Source organism: Spermophilus citellus, assembly GCF_964194105.1.
Source record: "Spermophilus citellus genome assembly, chromosome: 11".
NCBI lineage: Eukaryota > Metazoa > Chordata > Mammalia > Rodentia > Sciuridae > Spermophilus > Spermophilus citellus.
In genome coordinates this window covers 123,313,142-123,339,888 of record NC_138192.1, presented here as the reverse complement: position 1 = coordinate 123,339,888, position 26,747 = coordinate 123,313,142, and the positions used below count along the sequence as shown (strand labels likewise).

Sequence of the window (26,747 nt, the reverse complement as noted above, 5' to 3'; positions counted from 1 at the left end):
TGTATGTCAGTACAGACCCATTCAAAAGCAGACGCCAGGAAAAAATTACAAGCACAAAAAATTTCTTGGGCAAAAATAGCTATAAAGGAAAAAGGGACAGGAAAAAAGAAATAGGAAGTTCTGATGTGTGTAAAAGAAAATGAAGAAGGAAGGAGGATTGGCTGGAAAGGGCCATTCAATGAGAAAGTTTTGGCCAGGCCAGTGGGTAATCTCAGAACAAAGAAGGCTCATTATAGGATTCTGCAGATCATCTAGCTCTAGGACCTCAGCAAGCTCAGTCTTTGAATAGGAGCAGCATGGGGAGAGTGTGGCCGTGGTGTATGCTTGATGCATTGTCTTTTTACATTCTTCCCAGTAGATTGTCTTGCAGGAGCATCTGAGCTGTGCATGACTATGGCTTCCACAGTCTGCAGTCTGCATAGCACACTGCACACACTCTTGAATCTGCTCTTCCTCGGCTCCATTGAGACTCTTTACCTGAGAGGATTAACTACAGCTCCTATCATGGCAGCAGGTCTCCTTAGGGGCCACCATGTAGTCATTACTTACCTGCACTACAATCCATTCTCAATCCCCTCACCCTAGCTCGGGGCTCTGAAATTCTTGTTAACTTACCTGATAGTGGGACCCAAACCCTAATTCCACAGTGCTCTCAGCCTCAGTACTCACATTCCACTTGGGGCAGGTTGCTGCATATGACAACTCACAATCACAACTGCACAAGGAGGACCAAGACATATCCAGAGGCATCACCTCCATTCCACACTTATTTCTCTCAGCTCTCATTTGGGTAAGACCAAGGACAAGACTCTGGCACTGTCTCCTCCCCTCCAGGAGGGTAAATCAGAACAGAATAACATTGCATGAGGGGGCGTGGCAGGGATTAGGGCTGCTGTTCTGATTTACTTTTTGTGGGGGAGAAGCAGCGTCAGAGTCCATATGGCTTCCCCACTAGGGTAGTACCACAGGACCCGCACGCCGTCAGTGTATCGTTGCTCCAAATGTCAATTTTGTCAATTCCTACTGTACAGTTGTGACCAGTTAACTGACTCCTAGCTGGATCTTTGAACCCAGTGGACCTATTGTTAACAGAAATTGTAGTCAAGACTCCGTTTTTAATCCCTGCAACTCCTCACTCTAACAGTGCAGACATGGAGATGTGTTTGGTTTCCAGATATCGATTTCAACTTGGATCTGTATCCAAATGTCCTTGAAATGTGTTATTATCCCCCTCTCCCCAGTGGTCAGTAGCCTGAACAAATGATTGTATTTGGGGAAAAATAAAATAAAAGTGGTAGAATCATTATAGTGTATACTTAGTACTATAATGGGTTTCCCTTTAGGACCCTGCCACCTCTTCGCTTGATGTGTACCAGATACGAACATTGACTCAGGTCCAGGAGAAAGAAGGGCATCACGACTATTTATTGGAGTGAGCATCTTAATCTTCCAGATGTTCCTTCTTTCCTACTTATTGGATGCAAACTGCCACCATTTCTGGTTGCTTTGTTTTGTCTGTAGGGTTTCTGCACAGCGCTAGCCAGCTCCACAGGTCCTGAGAGTCAAGCCCCCTTTGCTTTCCTCCAGCCTTGCTATGTATAATAGCTACAGCCTCCTGGCCGATGGAGATTAAGTACCACACAGGGCCTCTGCTATTGTGGTGGCCCATGGTCCCCACAGCTGTCGCTCCTCCTACCTGCAGACAAGGAGGCACCACTGAACATTCGAGTGAGGTTTGTCTTAGCACCTTCTTGATGACCTGGGTGCGAAGTGTGTTTCCTGGACCTTCCTGTGGAACCTGATACTCTGGTGGCTCTTCTGGTCTCATGGCCATTCCCACATGTCCATTTCCTCCATCTTTTACTCTGTCCTCCCTCCTCTGCCAAGGTAACTCAGACATTTCCAACTTTCCCTGAAGTGGCCCATCTCCTTGATTCTGAGAGCCACCCTAGCAGTGAGTTGCCTATCTCTGAGGCTTTAATTGATCCTGTGCCCCGAAAAAGCACCCCCTTGCCTTTAAATTCTAATTTACCCCTTTAACATTCTGGCCTCTTAGAAACCCCTGATTGTCCAGTCTCAAAGGTACTCCCCTGGCTCCTGCTCATACACACTAGCTAATTTTTACAGCCCCTTCTAGTACATTGTCTTTCCCACTTTATTCATCCCAAGAAGTCCTCAGTGTTTGGCCTGATCACCAGCACAGGAGGGGTTCAGCTCCCAGGAGTTTGCCTATTTCCTTGCAGGGCAAGTCCTTTGGAGTGTCTCTCACATGGGAGAAGCACTGGCTGTTTGTGGGGAGGGTAGGACATTTCTATCAACATTAAGGGTTAAGGGCACTGTGCTACTTCCTTAAGGTCACCCACCCAGAAGCTCCATCCAGAGGCTTCCAGGCCCCAGGCCTTTCCCACCATGGCCTTGACCTTAGCGTAACAAATGTGTGGGCTGCACCTTTAATCTCTGCTGCTTCCAACTTTTCACCTTAAATCCTATGTTTGCTTTTTGGCTGCATCTGTTCTTCCACTTCCAGAGATAAGAGCCTCCTGCCTGGAAGGAAGAGAAAAATCTAAAATAAAGATTAGAACGATTCCTATCTCTGTCATTAAACCAGACTGGAAATCCTCACCATGCAATCCCTCCCCTGTCACCAACTTGTTAGATGATAAAAATGGCACTTGACATCTCAGAATTGATTTTCTCATCTGTGAAAGAATGGATTAGGGGAACGTTCTCCTCCAGTTATCACCACTGTGCATCTTCTCACATAAGTAGGTCACAGAGCACACCCATGAGCAGCCTAGGAATAAGTGATCACACACAACACCGTGTCCACCAGTCCACCTTCCATGACGCAGGCTTGCTTCTCATCACCAGCTTCACTGATAACCCCACCCTCCAGAGTTCTTTCAGGGGCCCAACACTGACAATTTTCTCACCATCTCTACTGATCACAATAGGAAAAGACCTGAAATCATCATTTTGCATAAAGACAATTATAGTAAACTTCTCTGCCGCAGTCTTGGCTGGGCACAGAATCACGAGCCACTCAAGCAGGAACAAAACTTTATTTTGAAAAAGCTGCCAAGACTCTGTAGGCGCCGGCAAGCCAAACCCGGTCCTCCCACGCGGGCGTCTCCCAGAACCGGGGGTCCCCCGGACCTCCCCCAGAATTTCCTCCTACTATCCTTCCCCAACCAATGGGAACTCTCCATGAGTCCCGTAACATGAGTCCAGTAGCAGGCCAGGGTGAACAGCGGGAGTCCAATTTCCATATGAATGTAAATCTTAACATAATCATATCTCAGTGGCTAGCTGGCATCACTTTACAACCAAAGGTGCCATACATCGTATATTTGCTTGTGGCTCCTAGCACTTCTCCCAAGCTGTTCTTTTTTTTTTTTCTTCTTTATAAATTATGAAGTGAATGGCCTTCTTCACCGTTAGAGAAATTACAGTCACTAATTTCAGGAGATTTAGGGAGTATAAAAAGGTGCTGGTCCTCTGAGAGACCCAATATGGTTAGGCCAATAGCGCCCCCTGCCTTCGGGTGAAGGTGAGTCCCTGTTTCCTGGGAGCTACTGAACAGCTTCTCGCACTCATCTCTGACCCCAAAGGTCCATTGAACTGCTCAGACTTTCACTCCCCATTGCTATCCTTGCTCCTAAGAGCTCCCAAATGCTGATGTTCAGTCCTTGCCTCCAGGGCCTACTCCACATCATCTTGGCCATCCCATAGCCCAGCTTGTCCTCCTTGTTCCAGCTCTGCAGCTCAGGAAGCCTGCTGTCATCTCACGTCCTTCTCCTGTCATCTCTGGTACAGGATGCCACCATCTCTGGTACAGGAATTCTTCCACCTCAAGCCTTCCTGACGTTCTTCCAGAGAACAGACTGAAAGTCTTTGGTTTAAGAGTAGAGGTAGACCACAGGATGCCTTTGAAAGATAGGGATGAAAAAGGAAGAAGAAAGGCAATAGCAAAGCCCGGGGCATTGTGGAGAAAACAGGCATTGACATTAATTATTGGATTTTAGAAAATCACAAATGAAAAGAGGAAACTACAAATGTGCTTTGATGACTTAAAAAGTGATTGTTACTTTCATATATGCTGCCATCTAATTAAATTCTGTTTCTGTGTGTAGTGAAAATGTGTCTGGGTCTAATTTTTAAATGCAACTTGTAAAAATGAATGAATCTCACTGATCCTGTAGAAAGGGTCTATATAAATTTAAGACGTGGAAACAACTCGGCCATCTCAAACTTCCCCCTCATGTACAGAAGTCCAAACAGGACTCACAAAGTTTTATTCAGTGTTATGTAATCTCACTGCCAAGCCCTTCTGTGCCTTGTGTCACAAGCATCTTAACCTGTGAGGCCTCACTGTCACTCCTTCCCTGTGGCACATACTGGGACCAGGGTGTTAAGGTTAGTTAAAGCACATCTGTTATTAGGGAACATTTCAAACCAATATCAGTACTCATCTCATTCACTGATTTCTAGTAGCTGTTTATTAGGGGACTCCTAGTTCTAAAAGAATCAAAATATGAGTTTAAAATTTAAAATTGAATTAAATGGAACTATACATCCAAAAACTTTTAGGATGATATTCATTAAATTTTTAACAATAGATACTCCCCGAGAAGCAAGAGAAGGTAATTAAGATGTGAGAAGAGCTTTTTAAAAGTTTGCATTTTACTTTGTACATTTCTTTATTGTTTGAATAGTTTGCAGTTAACATGTAATAATTCAAATTTTAATGCAAAAGTGAAAATTTATTGACCAAAATAGAAAGGAACATTAAATGAAAATGGTGGAAATCATGACCTTGAAATATAAAAGTCTTCTATTTATTATTGCCTTCAAGTTTTCAAAAGGGCTCTTTATTTGTCAATCGATAAAGTAAGTCTCTTTATTTCCTCCCCACTTAGTATTTCACATGCTACATTATGAATAATCCATTCTTTCCACAGCTTTCCCGGACTCAAAGATTTCCTGAATCTTACCAAAGTGAGTTGGACAATCTTGTGATGGTCCTGTCCGACCATGTGATTTGGAAATACAAAGATGCACTTGAAGAAACCAAACGGGCAAACCACAGCGTGGCCAGATTTCTTAAGGTACAGTTATGAGGCTGTGTTTCTGCTCACACCCCATGGCAGCGAGTGCAAGTTGGCTAAATGTTCATGGACTCGCATCTCTGTGATAAAGAGTCAAAACTAACACAGAGAGATGCATGTTCTCATTACACATTTTTCCTGTTTTAAATACTTCTTCATTTTTTTTCCAATTTGGAGTCTCTCCTTGAGGAAATATTAAGGAGATATTTTAAATGGATAAAAGTATCCATTTGAGTGTTGTCAAATCATAGTATTTCTAAATAATTTTAAAGAGAAAAATGAAATGTTTGCAGGAGAAGCTGCATTGTGACAGTATTATTCTCTGAAGCATTTCTGCCCTTGAAATGGCACTGCAGATTGTGATGGTTGTAACAATCATATCAAATAGCCACTTTGGAAAAACCTTTGGAAATTGATCACTTTGGGTATATTACCTGGAGGCTTTAGATGATGTAAAGATTACTCAAGGATCATATGAAAAGAAAATTATCAATTTTAATATGCAGCAACAACTTTCTGAATCTGGATGTATAGGGAGGCCAGTTATGTTTCTCTGGGTTACAGGGATTCATATTGAATTGAAAAGATGAAAATGTAAAGGCAAAAAAAAAAGTCAACATGCAGAATTATGGTAATCATGTAGCAGACAATGAACTTAATAAGAAAGACTGTTTTTCTTCTCTTCCTTCTGTTATTCAGCAGATGACTACAATAACTTTGATGAAGCCACTTTAGTTGTTTCTTTATGTTAGATGCAAGAACATGCTGGGGGACTGTGAGAATTCATAAATAAATGCTAGTAATATAACATTGAGAAGCTATGGCAGTGGATGAGAAATTAACCTGGGTTGTCTTTGTTGTGCTTTAATTTGGTCTAAATTATTTTCTAATGTGTTAAAAATTACTCCAAATTATGCACTATAGTTTTTTCTTACCTGAGTTTATTTATTTTTCAATGTTTTGCCTCTCATTTTTTCTTTTCTCTTTCCTTGCTTCCAGTGAGAGAAAAGGATGGTCAGGGTTAAAGGGGAAGAGGGTAAAGGAGAAAAAAAAACCATCACTTTAGTTATTTATCACATTTTAAGACCTATGGACATAAAAATTATTGTTATATTGGTAGTTTATTTGAAGCGCTTTACAGAATAAAATATTTGGGAAAATCATTAATATTTCATTGCTATTAATATTTCATTGAAAATACTAAGTGATGTTTTATATAGTTGATAAATACAGATTTGTAACTTTCTGACGTATATACTGTATCGAGTATTTCAATTGGTTGCCATATGTGGAAGAATGCTTAAGCACATTTTAAAGATTTTTTTTAAAAACACATATACAACCCATTTAATTAAATGTTATTTTGCTTCAAAATATATCATCATCTTTCCTAAAATCTTTGATGATTCCTCTAGTAAAGATGTTTGAAAGTAGACTTTTATCCCTTTCAGCGCTGCTTTACGTTTATGGACCGAGGGTTTGTGTTTCGGATGGTTAACAATTACATCAGCATGTTCTCCTCTGGGGACCTCAAGGTAAGAGCCGTGGGCTGGAGTGACAGCTTGCTAAACTCTGGCGTTGTAAATAAGTAAACTGGTCTCCATGTAGATCTACCTTAAAATGTAAGGTATTTTCTACATCAGAAAAATAATGTCTATGCCAAGGAGAGGCAGGCTTTTAAATGGTCCATCTGCTGAGCAAGTCTCCCAGGTCCTTCCTCAATGAAGGACAAAGGAGTGGAGGAAAGTGTTTGCCTCCATTTCTACTTCCTGTGGGAGGTGCAGCTACTGGCTTTTTCCAGCTGCAGTTTCCATAGTCGGGTTTATCCTGGGATGTGTGGTTTTATCACTGGAAGTCTTACTTCCCTGTCACCCTTAAGTCCTATGCAAAATGGACAATCCATTTGGGCCAATCACCCTACCCAAACAGGGGCATGAGCCAGGAGGTGAGGAAGGAACTCCTGAGCATTAGTAGTTCTTCAAGTGTGATTCCCAGACCAGTGAGGGAGCATCAGAAAAGCCCGGAAGTCTGTTTTAATGGAACAGGGTGACTCTTTCACATTTTCAAGTGGGGTGATTCTTATGCACTCTCAAGTTCAGACCACTGAGCTATCATATGGCACATGCTGGAGGAATCTAAGACTGAAATTGGCAGATCAACAAAGTTAGATCAGTTAAGTTTCTTCCAGTGGCAAGAAACAGAAGCAGACTCCAGTTTGATCCAAAGGGAAGGTATTGGAAGGAGGTTAGGAGTAATGGCATTGAGTAAACAGCTGGAGAACTAGGTATTGAGAAGAGCAAGGACCAGTGAGCGCACTTTCAGAATAATCACAAATGAGGGACCATTTGGCCAGGGCACTGCGGCTGTGGCGGCTGCTGCTCCTGCTTCTCATTATACATGCTGTAGAGGAAATATGTGATCAACCTGCTCTGTGTCATACACCTGACTCTTAAGGAGGGAAGATGAGTCACCTGAAATAATAGTTTCCCATTCGGCTTTATTTTCGAATTGGGAAGGAAGTAATTCTCCAAGGGGAAATTATTGTTTAAAAAAATATATATATAAAAAGACCAAAAGTAAATAATGGCATTTTTAAGCCTTTTATGTCATGCTTAGGAGCCTGAACAATAGTTTTGCAGCAGTAAAAATTTACTTTTGATCGGGGGTATTACACAATTAAATGTAATTTGGTTTGAAAATTCAATTTCTCTCTAAACATTTCTTGAAAGTGTATGTTTGGGCTCCATTATTCATGAAATTTGCAGAATATTGGTTGAGATAAAATTTCAGTAGAACCAAATTATATATATTTCCAAAAATAAAAGAGAATGAGTGAAGTTCTCCATGAAAAATAATTAACATATGTGATTAATTTACACTCCTGTTCACTATGTTGTATAAGAGGATATGTGAAATACTGTACTTATTTAAAATGGTAGTATTTTAAATTATTAATTGATGATACCCCAAACTACAATCCTAGGGCATCTGAGTACATGGGATATATTTTTGTGTGTGTGATCTGATATTAGTGAATATAATAATGGTGATCTAATTTGGTCTTAAAGAATGGTTACTAAGCCTGCATGAGGTAAAAATTACAATGAATGTGCTAGTGGTCCTTGGGATGCAGTTGTTCTTGACACGTGTGCCACAGTCATTCATCATAGACCACATCTAGACTACACTGTCATTGTCCACATTCAACTATTATTGAAACCTTAGACCTTTTTGATAGGGCAAGGAAGAAAGCAGAATTAAATAACATCCCTAAGAAGTATCATACAGCATTTTACTCTTATAAGAGATCTGCACCACCAATTTCCTTAACTTGCTTAGCTCTGGATCTCGGTTGCTGATTGTAGGAGTCTGTTTATGACTTAAGTGTAATTTTTGAGAGAACAGTGTTCCTAGGGTGCAGCAGGATTTTTATCACAATAATCTTGTTATGACATAAACTAAAAGAAGCACAAAACATGACTCAGGACCTTGTCTCATAGAAGCCTCATGTAGGTTACAAATGGGATCTTTCTTGAGGAACCCTGAGCAGTCTCCAAAGACAGGGAGCTTCACGCAAGTACCACTTCAGAGGGCACAGAATCCTTTAAACTCAGTTATTTGCTGACCACACAATAGCAACTTCCTCTTTTTATGAATAAGATTCAAGTGCAGATATAGTTTGTTTCTATTGACTTCGTTGGTGTATAAATCATAGTCATACAGTTTGACTCTTTTTCAGACACTGTGCCAATATAAATTTGATTTTCTACAAGAAGTATGTCAACATGAGCATTTTATTCCGTTGTGTCTTCCCATAAGATCAGCAAACATTCCAGGTAATAACTCCCCGAGTTTTATTTAATTAATAATTTAATTAGCCACCTTTGGTGGCACACAATTCTAATCCCAGTGACTGAGGCAGAAGGATCTCGAGTCCAAAGACAGCCTCAGCAATGGTGACTCTAAATAAAAATACAAAATAGGCCTGGGATATGGCTCAGTGGCTGAGTGCTCCTGAGTTCAATCCCTGGTACCTAATAATAATAATAATAATAATTTTAATTATCATTTGATTAATAATTCCCACACTTTTATTCATTTTACCTTTAGTTATTGTTTTCTTACCTTCTCAATCATAGTGTTATCTGCAATTGTAACATGAATCTCAGAGCCAGATAATCTGATCATTAAAGTTCAGAAGAAGTTGATTGTATATGGTTAAAGAATACAACTCTATGTTTCTCAATTTTAAACCTGGTGATTATAACAAAGAATTGTAACCTGTAATCTTCCTGTGTTTTACTTTACCGGCTCCAAAAGAGAGCTTTCCATTGATTTTGAGATATCAAAATAATTGCAGGAAGAAAGTTATACTTTGTGAGTAAAATATCATTTAGGAGTTTCATTAATGTGTACATAATTATGTCAAAATGAACTTCAAAGAATTGTACAAAGAAAAGTGGAAGAACAGGAGGGAAAGGTTAGGAGGGAGGAAAGAGCACAGCATCATATACACTTGACTCTCCCAGACCAGAGAGGGAGAGGGCACCCGCCTCAGGAGGAGATTCTGGGTCTTTTGTTGACTGCACTTAAGCACAAAGAGTCTGTAGGAAATATTTTTCTTTATTATTTTGAAAACTAAAATGTGTGTACTGGGGGAGCTGGAGGAGGTTCCTGATAGAAAATTACCCATCTAGACACCAAGATGCAAAGAAAATACTACAATAATTTAGGAACTTAAAACGCTTTACATGTAAGTAGTGAATGAACTACTCACAACAGCATTGAGATGATGAAAGCAGAAACAAAGATGGTAAAGAGGCTCCTTAAGCCTACGATAGCTTGCACCATTATTTTAGAGGGAAAATTATAGTATCAAGCCTATAAAAGTTGTGGCATTTTAATCTTAAACATAATCCATGTATGTTACCCCCATAAAGCACTTTCCAAAGAAAAAAGGGTAGAAATAATATTTTAGACCATAATATTTTTAGGGTTCTGAATTTCTTTTTACAAGTTAGGGTCAAGTTATTATTGGTTAACTAAGTTGATTTTTAGGAGCACCAAATTCTTATTTGGTCATTTTATTTCCATTCGTTCATTATTAATACCTCAGAAAAAGGCCTGACAATTTCTTGGTAGGTCTGATATTATAAACAGTGAACATAAAAGTGTGTTTCAAAACAGGCTGGTTTCATTTTATAGAAAAATAGGACCTTTGTAGGAGCTATTAAAATAATTCTGTTCAAGACATTTTCCCTTAGGGAAACCAATTAACAACCAAAGGTATTCCTCCTGAAAAATGAAAATATTGAAGAGACTCAGTTATAATTTTAAAAAATATATTTTAATTTTCCATTTATAAATTACACATAGTTAATTAATATGTGTGTAACTGAGAGTCTTTGTGTATATATGTATATATATTTATATATATATATGTATATATATGTACTTTCTGTTCATTTGTATTAAATTTAGATCCTTTGACACCTTCAGAATCAACTCAAGAGCTACACGCCTCAGGTAAATAATAGCTTATACTACCTACCTAATCAATATCCAGTTGTCTAATAATATTGATGAGTAGAGAGACCATAAATCTCCAACTTTCTTGGTGCTAATACATAGTCTTGTATTTAATATCATATAATCAAAATATTCAAAACATTGACTGAACTTTTATCTTGTCACAGATAATTTAATGACTCACTAATATATTTTTTCATATTTTACTCTCCAGAAGTTGATATTTTTCAATTTCCCAAAGCATCAGAAATCTTTGTAGTGTGTATTATAAATAAAATTCATATACTTTACATATGTATATCATATATACTTGTTCAATGTAACCTATTTTATATAATATTATACACTACACTATTATTAACTATAGTCACCATGCCATACATTTGATGTCCACAATTTATCTTATAACTAAAAGTTTACAACCTTTGACCAAAATCCTGTTTCTCTCAATCCCACCTCCTGTAACTGCTTTCCTACCCTCTGTTTCTATGAGTTCAACTTTTGAAGAATCCACATCTAAGTGAGATCATACAGTGTATTTCCAGGTCTGGCTCAGTTCACTTAGCAACTCCATCCATGTTGTTACAAATGACAGAATGTTCCCTCCTTTTGGTAAAGAGTGAATAATACTACCTTGTATTTTCTTTATCTCCCATTCACACATGAACACTTTGGTTGTTTTCATATCCTCACTACCTTGAAGAACTCTTAGATAAACATAGGAGTGCAGATATTTCTTCAAAATGCTGATTTCATATCAAAAACACTAAAGATGGCAGGTGCTGGTGAGAATGCATAGAGAAAAGGGAACCCTTGCACCCTGGTGGTGGGTATGTAAATTAGTACAGCCACTATGGAAAACAGCACAGATATTACTCAAAAAATTAAAAATAAGCTGGGCCCAGTGGCACAGACCTGTCATCCCAGCAGCTCAGGAGGCTGAGGCAGGAGGATGGCAAGTTCAAAGCCTGGAATGCAAATGGCAAAGGGACCTAAATGCCTGCTAAGGGATTTAACCTTAGGCCCTAAGCAACTTAGTAACTCAGTGGCTAATTACCTCTGGGTACAATCTCTAGTACCCTGATACTAAATAAATAAATCTGCTATATGATTTAGCAATCCCCTAACTGGGTATATGTCTAAATAAAATAAAATCTGTATGCCAAAGAGCCTTCTGCACTCCCATATTAACTGCAACAAGGGAAAGGAGACAATCTGTGTCCATCAACTGATGAGTGGATAAAGAAAGCATGATCGAGCAGGTTTTCCCTTTCTTGTTTATGTCTCCTTTAGGAAAATACCTGTTCGGGTCCCCTGCCCAGTTTTTAATTGGGTTGTTCTTTTGCTCTTGGGTTGGGTGAGTTCCTACTGTATCGACCCCTGCTCAGGCTTACATTTTGCAAAAGTGTGATCTCACAATCTATAGTTATCTTTTCACTTTGTTTCCTTTGTTTCTGAGAAACCTTTTAGCTTGATGTAGTTTCACCTATTTATTTTGGCTTTTGTTCCCTGTGCTTTTGGGTCATATTCATAAAATTATCATCCATATCAGTATGAAGGAGCTTTATTCCCCGTGTTTTCTTACACGAGGGGCTGGAACTACTATTAATAGTTGCACTTATGAAGTGAGATGGACAATTCTAAAAAATCTGTTATTACTGGAAATTTTCACATCTTTTCTCATAATCCATGCTTATAATTTTGCAGCCCCCTTTGGCTTTCCTCTCTCCTTGCCCCTCACATCCTTCAGCAGACTTATCTTGATTTTGCTTCTGCTACTCAATTCCTACTGCCCCAGCCCAGGCACCATCTCCTCTCCTGTCCCTCCTTCTTTGTGTTGGGTTTGTCACCCCACATCCCCCTTTTGTCTAATTCATTTACACCCTGCCACTATCTCAATTAGTCAACAGAGTGCAGGTCTCATCAGGCCATGGAACTTTAGTGTGTTAACCTTTCCTACAGGAATGCAAATGGCAAAGGGACCTAAATGCCAACCAAGGGATTTGAACTTAAGTTCCTCAGTCACCTAACCCCAACCCTTCTCTCAGGTCTCTTTTGATGGCTGTGCCAACTGGACCTCATATACCTGTGCCCTCCAAATACCTGTGCCTGCAGACTTTTATGCCAACAAAAACCCTACCCCTTCTTCTCCCAACCTCCTGTCTGACCTCCCCTGCCTCCACCTGTACTTCCAAACTCTAAAGCATCCTCAAAGGCCCACCTCAGCATATCCATTTCTACATTTCGTGATTCTTAGAGAAAATATTTTTTTCTCATGCAACTCCAGTAGTACTGTAAACATGCCATTTTAATCAGATGTAACAGTTGACATGGTGTGTTAGTTTGTGTTTGCATTTGTGTTTCAGGGCACAGAACGTGCCCCATCTCACTGAATGCCTCTGGATGACAGAACACATATCTCTGTAGCAAGACTGTATTCCCCAATACCGCCTACCAGTGGCAAGCAATGAAAGTAGTTGTCTGATATATCTTTTGCAATTATAGAGTGACTATTTGATTTTCAAAAACATATTTTGTTTTCTTTCCTAATGAAGACATGCCTGAATATTCAGTCACGAATGAATTTTGCCGCAAACACTTCTTAATCGGGATTCTGCTCCGAGAAGTTGGCTTTGCCCTGCAGGAAGACCAAGATATCAGGCACTTAGCTTTAGCTGTCCTAAAAAATCTAATGGCTAAGCATTCATTTGATGATCGATACAGAGAACCAGTAAGTGGTCTTCCTTTCTCCCTTCTCTAAACACCATTTAATGGCTCACTGCATTAAATGCACATCAGACCTACAAGCCTATTGATTTTTATGTGAATCATCTCTTCTGGCTACCTTTTCACCTAGAGAAAGCAGGCCCAGATAGCAAGTTTATACATGCCCCTGTATGGCATGCTTCTGGACAATATGCCAAGGATTTACCTGAAGGACCTGTACCCTTTTACTGTCAATACATCTAACCAGGTAAGTTTGCATAGCATTTCAAATTTCTGTATTAACACAGATTTGTCCTTTTCCTCTTTATACCATGGATAATTTCGTTCTACCTGTGAGTAGATTAGCAATTAAACAGTCCATGCAAGGAAATCACATCCATGTCATTTGTTCCAGATTGGCCACTTTAGGCTTCCACATGGTCCATCCCTTCAGCATGGCATTTTTCCTCTGTTCTCTGCATCATTTTGCATTTTTCCCCCAGTTTTTATAGCTGGGTTGCCTCCATGGTCTGTCCTCAGTGCACACCTTTCCCCCACTACCTTCCACATTGTCTTTATTCTTCCTGGCTTCAGTGTGGCCAAGTGCCTTATGCATCGGGACAGCCTGAGTGGCCCATCACAGTGCTTCCTCCACTGAACCATTATTGTGACTTCTCAACCACCCACATGAGACTCGCTGCCTGGGTTAAGTCCAGATGATTAACACACTGCTGGATCCAGTAACAGTGGAGAATATTCCCATTTAGATGGCCACAGGCATGGAGAAGAGTTTTTGGTAGGGAACCTTGTTCAAATCCCAGCAGTACCAGTTATTATCAGTGTGACCTTCCATAAGTTATCCAGCTATTTTGAGCCCCCATTTCCTATTTGTAAATAGGATAAAATACATACTTTATGTATCCTTATGAGGATTAAGTTACACAATAAAAAACATTTGTTATAAAGCACAAGTCTCATCAGGCCACTGAACACAACCTTATTTGAATACTTATTTAAAAGCTAGTTGTGGGCTGGGGCCGTAGCACAGTGGTAGAGCTCCTGCCTAGCATGTATGAGGCACTGGGTTTGATTCTTAACACCACATATAAATAAGTAAAAATAAAGGGAAAAAAAGCTAGTTGTTAATAATAGCAACTTACATGAAAATTAACCCATACTAATAATGCCATGTAATCTATAATATAACCCATAATTACTCAGCCATTTTGTCCATATCTAAAGCATTGTTTTGACCAAACTTAAAAAAAAACTCACATAAGAAAATTAAATTGTCTCTAAGAGTATGCTTTTGACATATTCATTCTCACTGCCGACTTTGGTAGAAAACTTTTGTTAGAACGTAAAAGATCAAGTTAAATAAAATTAGCTGGAAGTAAAATGGAGAAGATACATATGGGTTGACAATGTGGAAATATCTCAATTGCCATTACTCTCTTCTGCATTTTGAAAGCAGGGGTCTAGAGATGACTTGAGCACCAACGGAGGATTTCAAACTCAGACATCTATGAAACACGCGACCTCTGTGGATACATCGTTTTCTAAAGATGTTCTAAATTCCATAGCAGGTACTCGAAGCCTGAGAACACTTGTGTTTAACACTCATCCACACTTACATTGTATATCATCGTGCTTTGTACCCAATCCATAATTCATGTGCATTGTATCTATGACAAAGTATATTGCATTTGTACAATCAAAGACCTTTTTACATATTTCTTTGAATACCATTCAGTGACTTCCACTTCTACTAAGTGTTCATTTTTACTTGGCTTAAGGAGCAATCTGATCAGTTGTTATCAAATTACTTCATTCTGGAAAGTCTTTAAGTTTTTATTGCAGACCCTTTTAAAATATAATAGCTCTTCAACTTCAAAGATTATTTTTAAGAACTATCTTGGAAATGTCATTTTTAATTTTTCATAAACTGTCAAAAGTTGAAAGCTCCTTTCCCCAAATTCTCTTTATGAGCTTTTACTAAAACATTTTTAAAACACGAGCTATATTTCTTTAAAAAGCATTTTAAGAGATCAAAAGAACAAGCGTTCTTTTATTTCTTTCCATTTATAAGGGTTCAAATTTTTCTCAATAACCATTTTAATAAGAATTAAAATGTTCCGTATCTTTAATGCCAATCCAGACTCTGTTTCCCAACACAGCAGCCACCTCAGCACTCAGCGTGGTTTGGTTCTTTGTTTTTGTTTGGGGGGGAGGTTTTTTGCTTTTACTTTTTCTTTTCTTTTCTTTTTTAATCTTTGTCTTTTTGTACCCATCCATCTCATTCCCATACGTGTGCTGTGGCTTATGTTTACAGCATTTTCATCAATAGCTATTTCTACAGTAAACCACGCTGATTCCAGAGCATCCTTAGCAAGTCTCGACTCCAACCCAAGTACCGCGGAGAAGAGTAGTGAGAAGACTGACAACTGTGAGAAGGTACGGCTCCCCTTCCCAGCTTCTCAGCCACCATAACTGTGAGGCAGAGGTGGCTTCCCCGTGCTCCATCCTTATTGGTTCTTTTACTCCTAGATTCCAAGACCCTTGTCTTTGATTGGGTCCACTCTTCGATTTGACAAGTTAGATCAAGCGGAAACCCGGAGTCTCCTTATGTGCTTTCTTCACATCATGAAAACAATTTCAGATGGTAAAGAGAACTCTTTCAAATTAAGTTTAAAAAAAAAAAAGAAAGAAAACTTTTATTGCAAAGAGCTTCACGCTATGCACTTTCCCCTCTAGAGACTCTGATTGCCTATTGGCAGAGAGCACCCAGTCCAGAGGTGTCTGACTTCTTCAGCATCTTGGAGTAAGTTTTCGAGTTCATTAGATAACACTTTCTTCTAGAACTTTCAAAATAGCTCACCATCCCACCCTTTATTCCAAGAACTTTTATGGTAAATTGTCTATCAATAATACTACAAAGAATATTTAGAGAAAATGTAAGATTTTTATTTCAGTATACTAAGATGAATAGTTAGGTATAGATAAAAAGAGTGTGAATAATGAGAATGCAACTTTTCTTTCCAGTGTTTGTCTTCAAAATTTCAGATACCTTGGAAAACGCAATATAATAAGGTAATGATTTTAAATCCCATCAGGTTAATGTGGTTTTTGAAAAAGCATTATGACATATATTAACATGCCAGGTTACACTTATAAATATATGTTAGAAATTATAAAATGCAAATAAGGATGTTAGGTTAACTTCACAACAGACATACAAGTTTGAAGATTTCCCTTTCTTCATAGTACATCCAAGAATAAAGTTTTCTAAGGAAAACATGAAACCACACATTTATCAGTAGATACTTTATTTCATGTATCTTCTGAACTAATTAATCTATAACTACATAGTAAAATTTAGAAAATACCCCTTTAGGAAAATAGTTCCAATAAACTAAAAACAAAAATTAATATGAAATAGCTTATGGCTGTTGTCATTTTCTCATGAGTGACAAAAAAATATCCACAGCACCCTAGTTTCCTATTTCCAGAAGAAACTCAAATTTTACTTTCCACTAGTTCAAAGCATATCAAATTTTGTTAGTAATCACTTTGTCAGTTGTCATCATGTTTTTATATAAGTTATAAAAGTTGAACCATTATTAAAACTTCAGTTTTTCTTGCAGAAAAATTGCTGCTGCATTTAAATTTGTGCAATCCACCCAGAACAATGGAACCCTCAAAGGATCCAATCCTTCCTGCCAGACATCAGGGCTCTTGTCACAATGGTAACATCACATTGGTATTAAAATTACTCACGTGTGTATATCCGTGTAGATTTGTGGATGAAAGCCTATGAGAGGTGTGGATACACACATCTATATATTTCAGGCCAAATGCAGATCTGTAAGTTACTCTGTATATTTATATAAAGAAGCACCTTATCTGGCCTACTAGCTTATACAATCAAAGAGCTAAGGATTATGCCTTATTTGTGTGCACTTAGAGCACAATGCCTTGAATAGAATGAGCTTTAATGAGAATTTCAATTTAATTGGACCTGAAAGATACACACAATTCCAATGAGTGCTTCTTTTAACACTTGTTAATCTCCTAGTGACAAAGCAAAATTTGAGATCATGTCTTCCTTTTCTTTTCAGCAATTATAATATTTTAGCAATGTTATTAAAACCAGTGTTGTTTTTTAAAGGGTCAAAGCTAATAAGAAAGTATTCAGAACCTATTAACTCCCCTTAGACTTCCTAGTCATTAGACAGATTTTTTCTGGCATATAGGACCTGCAGTCACCCTTCATTAGCATACCTGATGGGAGACATTTGCCCTGAAATTCTACCTTAGAGCTCCTCTAGGTCTAATAAATAAGAATTGCTTCCTAAAATTTCCCCAGTTTGATTTGTTTTTCCCAGAGGTGGCATAATAATATATAATATGAATATTTTAGAAAGTATTAGAAGGAAATGTGAGACTGGTAGATAGTCAATAAATCATAGAATAAATTTTGCCTCCCTCCATGGGGACCCTTCAATTGCCCTCTGGTGAGAAAGTAAATTTTAAAAATGTAATGGGTGTGTTTGCAAATGTTGATAGAACAGTAAAAAATTGCTTTCCAGGCTTAATAAAAATAGTAATCCACTTGAGGCTGCTGCAAATCTATAGATGTTTGGTGGGCTAGATTTCAGTCTCCTCCTGAAATAGCTGGACAGAGCCCACCCCCTGCTGCCCCTTATCTGGAAACCAGGACTTCTCCTTTACAAGTTCAGAATAAAGTAGACTCAAGACCTGGAGGAAAACAGTCATGAAGGTTCAAGCCATATAGCACAGAACAAATTATTCCTTGTAGATTCGGGAACAACTCAGGTTTCCTGGGCTACTGAAAGCCAGAGTTAGGTCTCCTGAACCTTGAACCATCCAGACCCTTTGATTTAGCCAGAATCAAATAGCCTTGAAGAATGTGACAGAGAAAACCAGAGCCTCTTTTGTAGGTTTTAAGGAAATCTGCCATTGTCTGCTTCTCTCATATAAGTGTTTATGAGTAGCTTATGTGACAGCAAACATCCCAAGCATTATTAGCTTATTCTTTGGCTAAATCATACAGTCATAAGCTGGAGGTGTTCCTAATTCCACAAAAACACCACCTGGTTTTTCCATTTGGAAGTGCCCTGGGGCAGTGGAGGAATAGCACTGTAGACCACTGTTACCCCTTCAAGCACAGAGGACCCTCAGATGTCTACCCCCCCCCACAATGGACACATATCAGCTCCCTCCCCCCGACCTATGGATGTGAATCAGCAGATGATAAGTCATGAGGAATTTCCAAATATAAAAACAGAGGAACACAAGGGTTTTAGAGGAGATTTTACACTCCTTTAAAAACAATGCAATGATTCTGAGATACAAAGTATTGTGGCTTCTAATGCCCACCACTATGCCTTCCTTATCAACCAGTAGCCAAATCAACATTCATGGAATCCCACAATTTTTACAAAATAACAAGGAATGTGCTTGAACAGATTTGAGCATCTGTTATTCTATGCATTATCATTCTAAATACTGTTTTGAATTAAATAAATTTCTCCAAAAGTATTTAGAAGTCACATTCATCATGTGGCTTTTAATTAATATTTTTTAATAAAAAGACTTCTTTTTATATATTTGACTCAATCTGGAATATTTAGATGGAACATCCCCACTCAATATTAACCACTTTCTCATTTCCTTTTCAGGATGCACACCAACTCTGGTCATGAAGGACATAAGCAGCACAGATCACAAACTTTACCTATAATTCGAGGCAAAAATGCACTTTCTAACCCTAAACTCTTACAGATGTTAGACAACACCATGTCCAGTAAGTAAACCAGAAGTGATAGGAACAAGATGGTTACTGACTGTTCTCTGGAATGATAATGTTTGAGAAATGGAAGGGATGTTGTTGTGCCAGGGAATCCACACTTTAAGATCTGTGGCACCCTTGGAAATTTTACTTGGAGAAAAGAAGCACCAGGAATTGTTTTAAAAATGTAGTGCCCTTTTGGGAAAGAAAGGAGAAAATGAAACTCTTAACATGATATGCTCAGGGCAGGTTTCCCGGAAACAAGTGACTTTTGGTATTTTGAGGGTTGCAGGACCTCTCTCAACCAGATTGTTACTGAAGATTCTGGAAGAAGAGGATGACATTGTCCATGTGTAGAGCAAGAGATATGATATCTTGAACCCAGAGATGCACACACTCCAATGTCAGTGAGAAAGAAACAGCCTGGTGTTTTGTGGCACATAAACGGTAGCGATTATGGGCATGCACCAACCATTGCTTTTGTCAAGCTGTATGTCTTAATCTTAACCTGTGAATACACTGTGTGCCTTTCTGAGGGGGCTATTTGTGCAGACTGTCCCCTGAGACCATACTTAATAGTGGATCTGTCAGCCCAAAAGCATAAACCTTAAAACAGCCTGATTACCAAAGAAATATGACCCTGTCAGGAGCTGAATCGATAGAAAAGAACTAAGAAAGGATGGAAACCCTACAGCTTACATATGCAAAGGGCACAAAAACTAAAGCCTCCATCTGCTGTTTCCTAATTCAGCCATTAAAGAAAATGAACAAACAAAAGCACTTTCATTTAATAAATTATTAATCAAGATACCAATAAACACTGGATACATTGTAATGGAAGAAAATCCTTCATTAGATACAAAGAATTGTTTTAGACCTCCATATGTGGTTTTATTTTGTAGGCCACTCCAATGAAATAGACATCGTGCACCACGTGGACACAGAAGCCAACGTGGCTACCGAGGTCTGCCTCACTATCCTCGACCTGCTGTCCCTCTTCACGCACGTACATCAGGTGAACACACGCACAGCATTTTCTGCAGAATAATTAAACGGAAGGTAGAGAAGTCATTCAAGGTCAAGGACGTGTTTTTAGGATGATTTATGAAATCAATTGACCTTACATGAATCAATTTACATGTGAGGGGAAAGCATATTAACTATGAAATTCAGATTTTATCACAAGCTGGTCAATTCTGGCTTGTGATCCAGACTTTTGTCCAATAACAGTCTTTCTTTCTAGTTTCTCTTAGTTTGCTTTTAGGTAGTCTAGGCTAAATGAGAATGGCACTTTATCTACTTTTTCAATGGAAATGGGATAGACAAATGATACTTTGTATTAAATTTACAACTAGATTTTAAAAAAAAAGACTTACTAATTTTGAGCATATTTTGTCTTCTTATTTGCCATTTGTTCATCTTTGATGCAATGAAATTACTATATACCTATTTAAATTGCTAAAGTTAAAAAGACTGACCTTGTCAGGTTTTGATAAAGATGTAGAGAAACTGTCATTCACTGATTGTGGGAATGCAAATGGTAAAGACACTTTGAAAACCAATGTAGTGGTTTTGTAAAGTTAATCATATACCTATCATGTGACCAGCTGTTCTAATGCCAGATACTCCTCCTGAATTACCAGGATAAATAAAATCATAAGTCTACACCAAGATTTGTATACAGATAAACATAGAAGCTTTTTGGAGGTGGGGACAGGGGTACTGGGGATTGAACTCAGGGCCACTCAACCACTGAGCCACATCCCCAGCCTGTTTTGTATTTTATTTAGAGACAGAGTCTCACTGAGTTGCTTAGCACCTCACCTGAGGTGCTGAGGGTAGCTTTGAACTTGTGATCCTCCTGCCTCAGCCTCCTGAGCCACTGGGATTACAGGTGTGCACCACTGCACCCAGCACACAATAGCTTTATTTTTAAAGTGTCCTTTTTTACAATATTTTTGTATTTAGAGATGGACAGAGTGCCTTTATTTTATTTGTTTTTATTTTTATGTGGTGCTAAGGATCAACCCTAGTGCCTCATGCATGCTAGGCAGGTGCTCTGCCACTGAGCTACAGCCTCAGCCCATTTTGAACATTTTTATTAGTGCATTATAATCATACTTAATAGTGGGGTTCATTTTGACATTCATGGAATATAATTTGCTCCATTTCAGTCCCCACTGCTTCCGCTTTCTTTCTCCACCTACCTCCCCTTCCTCTATTTTACTGGTCTTACTTCTACTTAATTGTTGCTTTTTAAATTGGTGCTTTATAAATATACATAAAGATGGAATTCACAGTGGGATATTCATGTATGTATGTAGCATAATTTGGTCAATTTCATTTCACAGTTCCTCCCTTTTCCAGTCCCTCCTCCCTCTCCTTCTTCTATTGTACTGATCTCCCTTCTATTTTCACAGGATCCCCTACCCTTTTTTTCTTTTCTCTTTTCACTCTGGCTTCCACATATAAGAGAAAAGATTACACCCTTGACTTTCTGAGTCTGGCTTATGTCCCTTATCATGATGTTCTCATTTCTGTCCATTTACAAGCACATGCCAAAATTCCATTCTTCTTTATGGCTGAGTAAGACTTCATTATGGATATGTGCCATATTTTCTTTATCCATGCATCTGTTGAAGGGCATCTAGGTCAGTTCCATAGCTTAGTTATTGTGACTTGAGCTGCTATAAACATTGATGTGGCTGTGTCACTGTAGTAAGCTGATTTTAGTTCTTTTGGATTGGTATCAAGGAGTAGGATAGCTAGGTCATATAGTGATTCCATTCCTAGTCTTTTCAAATCTCCAAACTGCTTCCAAAGTGGTTGTACTAATTCTTAGTCCCAGCAACAATGTACAAGTGTACCTTTTTCCCCACATCCTAGCCAACATTTATTATTATTTGTATTCTTGATGATTGCCTTTCTAACTGGAGTGAGATGAAATCTCAACGTAATTTTGATTTGCATTCCCCTCATTGCTAGGGTTGTAGAATATTTTTTCATATATGTGTTGGCCATTTGTATTTCTTCTTTTGAGAATGTCTCTTTAGTTCTTTTGCCCATTTGCTGATTCAGTTATTGTGTATATGTGTATAACGTTTTTTGAGTTCTTTATATAGTCTGGATATTAATGCCCTGTATAAGGAATAACTGGCAAGATTTTCTCCCTTCTGTAGGTTCTCTCTTCATGCTCTTGTTTTCTTTGCTGTGTCGAAGCTTTTTCTAATTTGACATCATCCCAATTCTTGATTCTTGACTTTATTTCTTGAGCTTCAGGGATCTTATTAAGGAAGTGGGTGCTTGCACCAATATGTTGGAAGGTTGAGCCTATGATTTCTTCTAGCAGTTGCAAACTTTTTGACTAATTCCTAGGTCTTTGATTCACTTTGAGTTTTGTGTAGGGTGAAAGACCCAATTATATATCAACAGCTAGATGAATTTCTATTTATACAACAGACTACTCTGATAAAAAGCAGTGAAAACAAGAAACTACCACTACAGGACGCAACGTGGATTAAGTTTAAGAAGCCAAACCAAAAAAGGGTATATACTATATTGTTCAATTTATATAAAATTTTAGAAAATGCACAGAATAGAAACAGCAGATCAGTGGTTGCCCAAGGATATGCAGGAGACAGGAGAGAAGGATTAGAAAAAAAAAAAGATGTTTTAAACCTTTGGGAGGCTGGGCGTGTGGCTCAGTAGTAGAGCACTTGTCTAGCACATGTGAGGCTCTGGGTTCAATCCTCAGCACCACATAAAAATAAATAAATAAAATGAAGGTATTAAAAAAAACTTTGGGGAGTAATGGAGATGTGCATTATCTTTATTGTGGTGATAGTTTCATGGGTGTATACCAATGTCAAACTCACCCAATTGCACACTTTGAATATGTACAATTTATTATATGTCAATTATACTTCCATAATGATATTAAAAATATTTGTAACATAACCATATGAGCTACAGACCTTGGCTAGCACATTAAGGATTGATCCAGAAGTTGCATCTGTTGAATACAACTGTCTACATCCAATAGCACCATTACACCAAGAAAGCCCTGCTTTTAGATGAACAAGTCTGTTCTGAATGTTTATAACTCAGTGTAAATGTTTCTCAAATCTCACATTTGAAAGGCTTTCCCTGTGCCCACAGGACCTGCCTATCTGTGACTCACCTTTTATCTCTCCCCTGATCCTTCCCCATTTACTATGCACCAGTTATTCTGTTTTTCTTTCTCAACCTTGAACTCAGAAGCTCCCCTGCAACTCCAGCTCTTGTACCAGCTGTTTGTCCCTCCTGGGAAGGTCCTCTCAGATCTCTGAGGCACTGTTCTTTCAGCTCATGTATCCATTCACCCATTAAAAAAGTCCTCACTGATCACCCTATTAATGTAATCCCACCCTCAAAGCAAATCTGTCAAAGCATCCTGCTGTCTCATCTCACTCAGTTTTTCCATCACTGCTTCATAAGTTTCCCTGAGAATAGGAACCGTGTCTTCTTACTCAGTGTTTTTTTTTTTCTAGCACCCAGAATCGTGTCTACCATATGGTAGGTTCACAGTAAATATTTTTAAGAAATGCAAGTGTTCTTTCACTTATACTAAATAACATCTGTGCTGAATTTCCAGAGACAACTCCAACAAGCTGACTGTCAAAATTCATTGATGAAAAGGGTCTTTGACACCTACATGCTCTTTTTCCAAGTCAACCAGTCAGCCACAGCACTGAAGCATGTGTTTGCCTCTTTGAGACTGTTTGTATGCAAGGTAAGCATCTGCCAGGTTCCAGGGAACGCTCAGTTCAGGATGATCATAAACACATAATAATCCTGGCATCCCTCAGTGTGGCAGAAAGAAGCTTTGTTTCCTTCTCTTTTGGTTTGACTAGACATTGATTCCTGGTCTCAAAATGAGTTGATATTCTGTCTGATTGAATACTAAAAGAAAATAAAATTGCCTCCAATCATCAGTGCTTTGGGCTCTCGGTGGCTGTAACAGACTTTGGTAAAATGCATTCCTTCAAGTGCCATATCCATCCATGTCAAGTTCAAGATCCCACATTGAAGTAGATATAGCCACTGTCTTCAAGGGCACATAACTGACACCTGTGGTTTTAAAGATGCCTGGTGAATAGAGGACATTTCAGAGCTTTCATTTGGTTATTTTGGGTTGTCGTCAGCTACTGATGTGGAGAATAATAAAATAGATTTTTTAATGAAAATATATTTTTAATACTTGCAAATGGAAAAAAAGGAGTAAGTTAAAAAAAATAGGAGTTTTGTTCTAGGGAGTTTAAACATATGAGAAAAATCAGAGCTAAATGAAGGACTGTTGCCTACTCCATCCATTATCCATTTCTCTAGTTTCCCTCAGCATTCTTTCAAGGGCCTGCCGACCTCTGTGGATCGTTCTGCTATGAAGTCCTAAAATGCTGTAACCACAGGTCACGGTCAACTCAGATGGAAGCCTCAGCACTTCTGTACTTCTTCATGAGGAAGAATTTTGAATTTAACAAGCAGAAGTCAATTGTCCGTTCCCATTTACAGGTAAGCACCACCAGTTTTCATTAATGCCATTGGTAAAGCCACAGATTGGGGATGGAGCACTTGCCTGCCATGCACTAGGCCCTGGGTTTAATTCCAGTACCAGAACACACACACACACACACACACACACACACACACACACTGATGTGTTTCAGCAGTAACTGAAGCCCCTTGTCCCCAGGAAACCAGTCAACAACTCTGCCACCACATTCTCCTTACAGAGCCCAGTATACTGCTTTAGAGGAGGAGCACAGCTGGGCAGAAATCCACACAACCCATATCTCCACTTATACATTGTGCTTTCCTTTCTTCATCCAGGAAATAGAATCACATAGGGTAGACAACTCAGGTAACCATTGCCAGTGCTGGAAGACCAAACACACCAAATTCTAAATGCATAAATGTCTTTCTTTGAGGTATCCAAGATTGCTGCAGCTTTCCCCAGGCACTCATGTTTGGAAGGAAATGCCCTGGATCACGTGGCCTTCTGAAGATGCCATAGTGACCTATGGGGCATTGGACCTACAGGGAGAGATGACACCTAAATCCAATCCAGTGAATTTCATTAAAAATACTATTTTGCATTTTGCTTCAGGGGCTCATTTTTCATTTGCCTTCCAGCTCATCAAAGCAGTAAGCCAGTTAATAGCTGATGCAGGGATTGGAGGCTCTCGTTTTCAACATTCCCTCGCAATCACCAATAACTTTGCCAATGGAGACAAGCAGATGAAAGTAAGAAATGCTTCGTGGACTTTTTTCTAAAGAATCAAGAATAAGCTGAAGAGGATTCTTTTCATGGGATAGCAGAATCATAAACAAGTTAATTCTGTATTTTGTTTACTGAGACTTTGAATATTTGAGTTTTCTTGATGGCATTGATAGCTCCTATGTTTTCAGCACACAGTCTGTTGGGGAGAATTTCCAAGATATATTGAAAGGTATATTACAAGAATAGTTACCAGAAATATCCTAAAATGAAGTGATTCACTCACACCCCATTCTTGGGCAAATACATCTTATCTTTCTGTTAGCATGTTCAAAAGACTTTTTTCCTTTAATTATTATATTGAAAATTCTAGGGGTTAGAGCCAAGTTTCCATCATGACTAGACTCATAAATTAAAATAATGCTTTTAGACACTCCTCCCCTACTGTTTCTCTTTTGCCTCTTTCCTGATCTCTATGTTCAGGTCGTCTTTGTTCACTTTATTACAGGTAGGTTCTCCCCAGGGGACTGCTCTCAGAAGTCATGAGCACATTGATAGTGCTTATGAGTGGGAAAGGCTCCTCATTTGATAATACCAAGTAAAGACCCAGCACTGAATCTCTTTGATCCAATCTTCTATAATAAGCCAATTACAATGGCCTGGGGAGGGGAATATGATTGGCCAGACTAGTGCCCTGTGCCACCTGTGGTGCCTATGAATGAAATCAGACATTTTCAAATCACGTGAACTAGAGTCAGGGAGGACAGGATCTCAAAGGCTATCAGGATGCTATCCCAGAAAAAAGTAAGCTAGAAAGCCAAAGGAGAGTCTCCTATAATTCTCATATTCAGATGTATGTGTATTACCATAATCAGAACACATAGAATTTGCATATGTAGAATGCAAACATTGATGAGCAACATGTAGGCTACACGAAACAGTGATGCCAAGCCATAGCTAATAGCTGACCTGAAGGAAGTTAACTTGGGAACTCTAAACAGGTAATGACCCAGGTGCTCTCTTTTCCAAAGAACAGCAATTTCCCAGCGGAGGTAAAAGACCTAACTAAGCGAATCCGGACAGTTTTGATGGCCACGGCTCAGATGAAGGAACACGAGAAGGACCCTGAGATGCTGGTGGACCTCCAATACAGCCTGGCAAATTCCTACGCAAGCACCCCTGAACTACGAAGGACCTGGCTAGAAAGCATGGCCAAGATTCACGCAAGGAATGGAGACCTGTCCGAGGTAACGGGCAAAGGCTCAGTCACTCGCTGTCAGTCACATCCTGTTATCAGGATGACTGAATTCTCATGTACAACATGAATCCATGAATC

At 38.8% G+C, this 26,747-nt stretch overlaps 1 protein-coding gene across 11 annotated transcripts in view; it reads left to right on the top strand.

The window, feature by feature from the left end:
- Positions 1-26,747, top strand: part of DOCK10 (dedicator of cytokinesis 10) — a 249,127-nt gene that overhangs the window by 199,404 nt on the left and 22,976 nt on the right. For 8 of the 11 annotated variants that reach the window (XM_081261150.1, XM_081261149.1, XM_081261152.1 and 5 more), the window contains exons 28-45: positions 4,962-5,108; positions 6,560-6,643; positions 8,848-8,944; positions 10,590-10,634; positions 13,193-13,368; positions 13,495-13,611; positions 14,818-14,929; positions 15,676-15,797; positions 15,891-16,005; positions 16,098-16,164; positions 16,386-16,433; positions 16,988-17,089; positions 19,046-19,170; positions 20,058-20,170; positions 23,789-23,926; positions 24,523-24,705; positions 25,327-25,437; positions 26,443-26,658. In XM_081261150.1, the coding sequence (XP_081117276.1) occupies positions 4,962-5,108; positions 6,560-6,643; positions 8,848-8,944; positions 10,590-10,634; positions 13,193-13,368; positions 13,495-13,611; positions 14,818-14,929; positions 15,676-15,797; positions 15,891-16,005; positions 16,098-16,164; positions 16,386-16,433; positions 16,988-17,089; positions 19,046-19,170; positions 20,058-20,170; positions 23,789-23,926; positions 24,523-24,705; positions 25,327-25,437; positions 26,443-26,658 (2,118 nt within the window). The remainder of the gene's footprint in view (positions 1-4,961; positions 5,109-6,559; positions 6,644-8,847; positions 8,945-10,589; positions 10,635-13,192; positions 13,369-13,494; positions 13,612-14,817; positions 14,930-15,675; positions 15,798-15,890; positions 16,006-16,097; positions 16,165-16,385; positions 16,434-16,987; positions 17,090-19,045; positions 19,171-20,057; positions 20,171-23,788; positions 23,927-24,522; positions 24,706-25,326; positions 25,438-26,442; positions 26,659-26,747) is intronic. The other 3 variants (XM_081261148.1, XM_081261147.1, XM_081261153.1) reach the window with 3 other exon arrangements.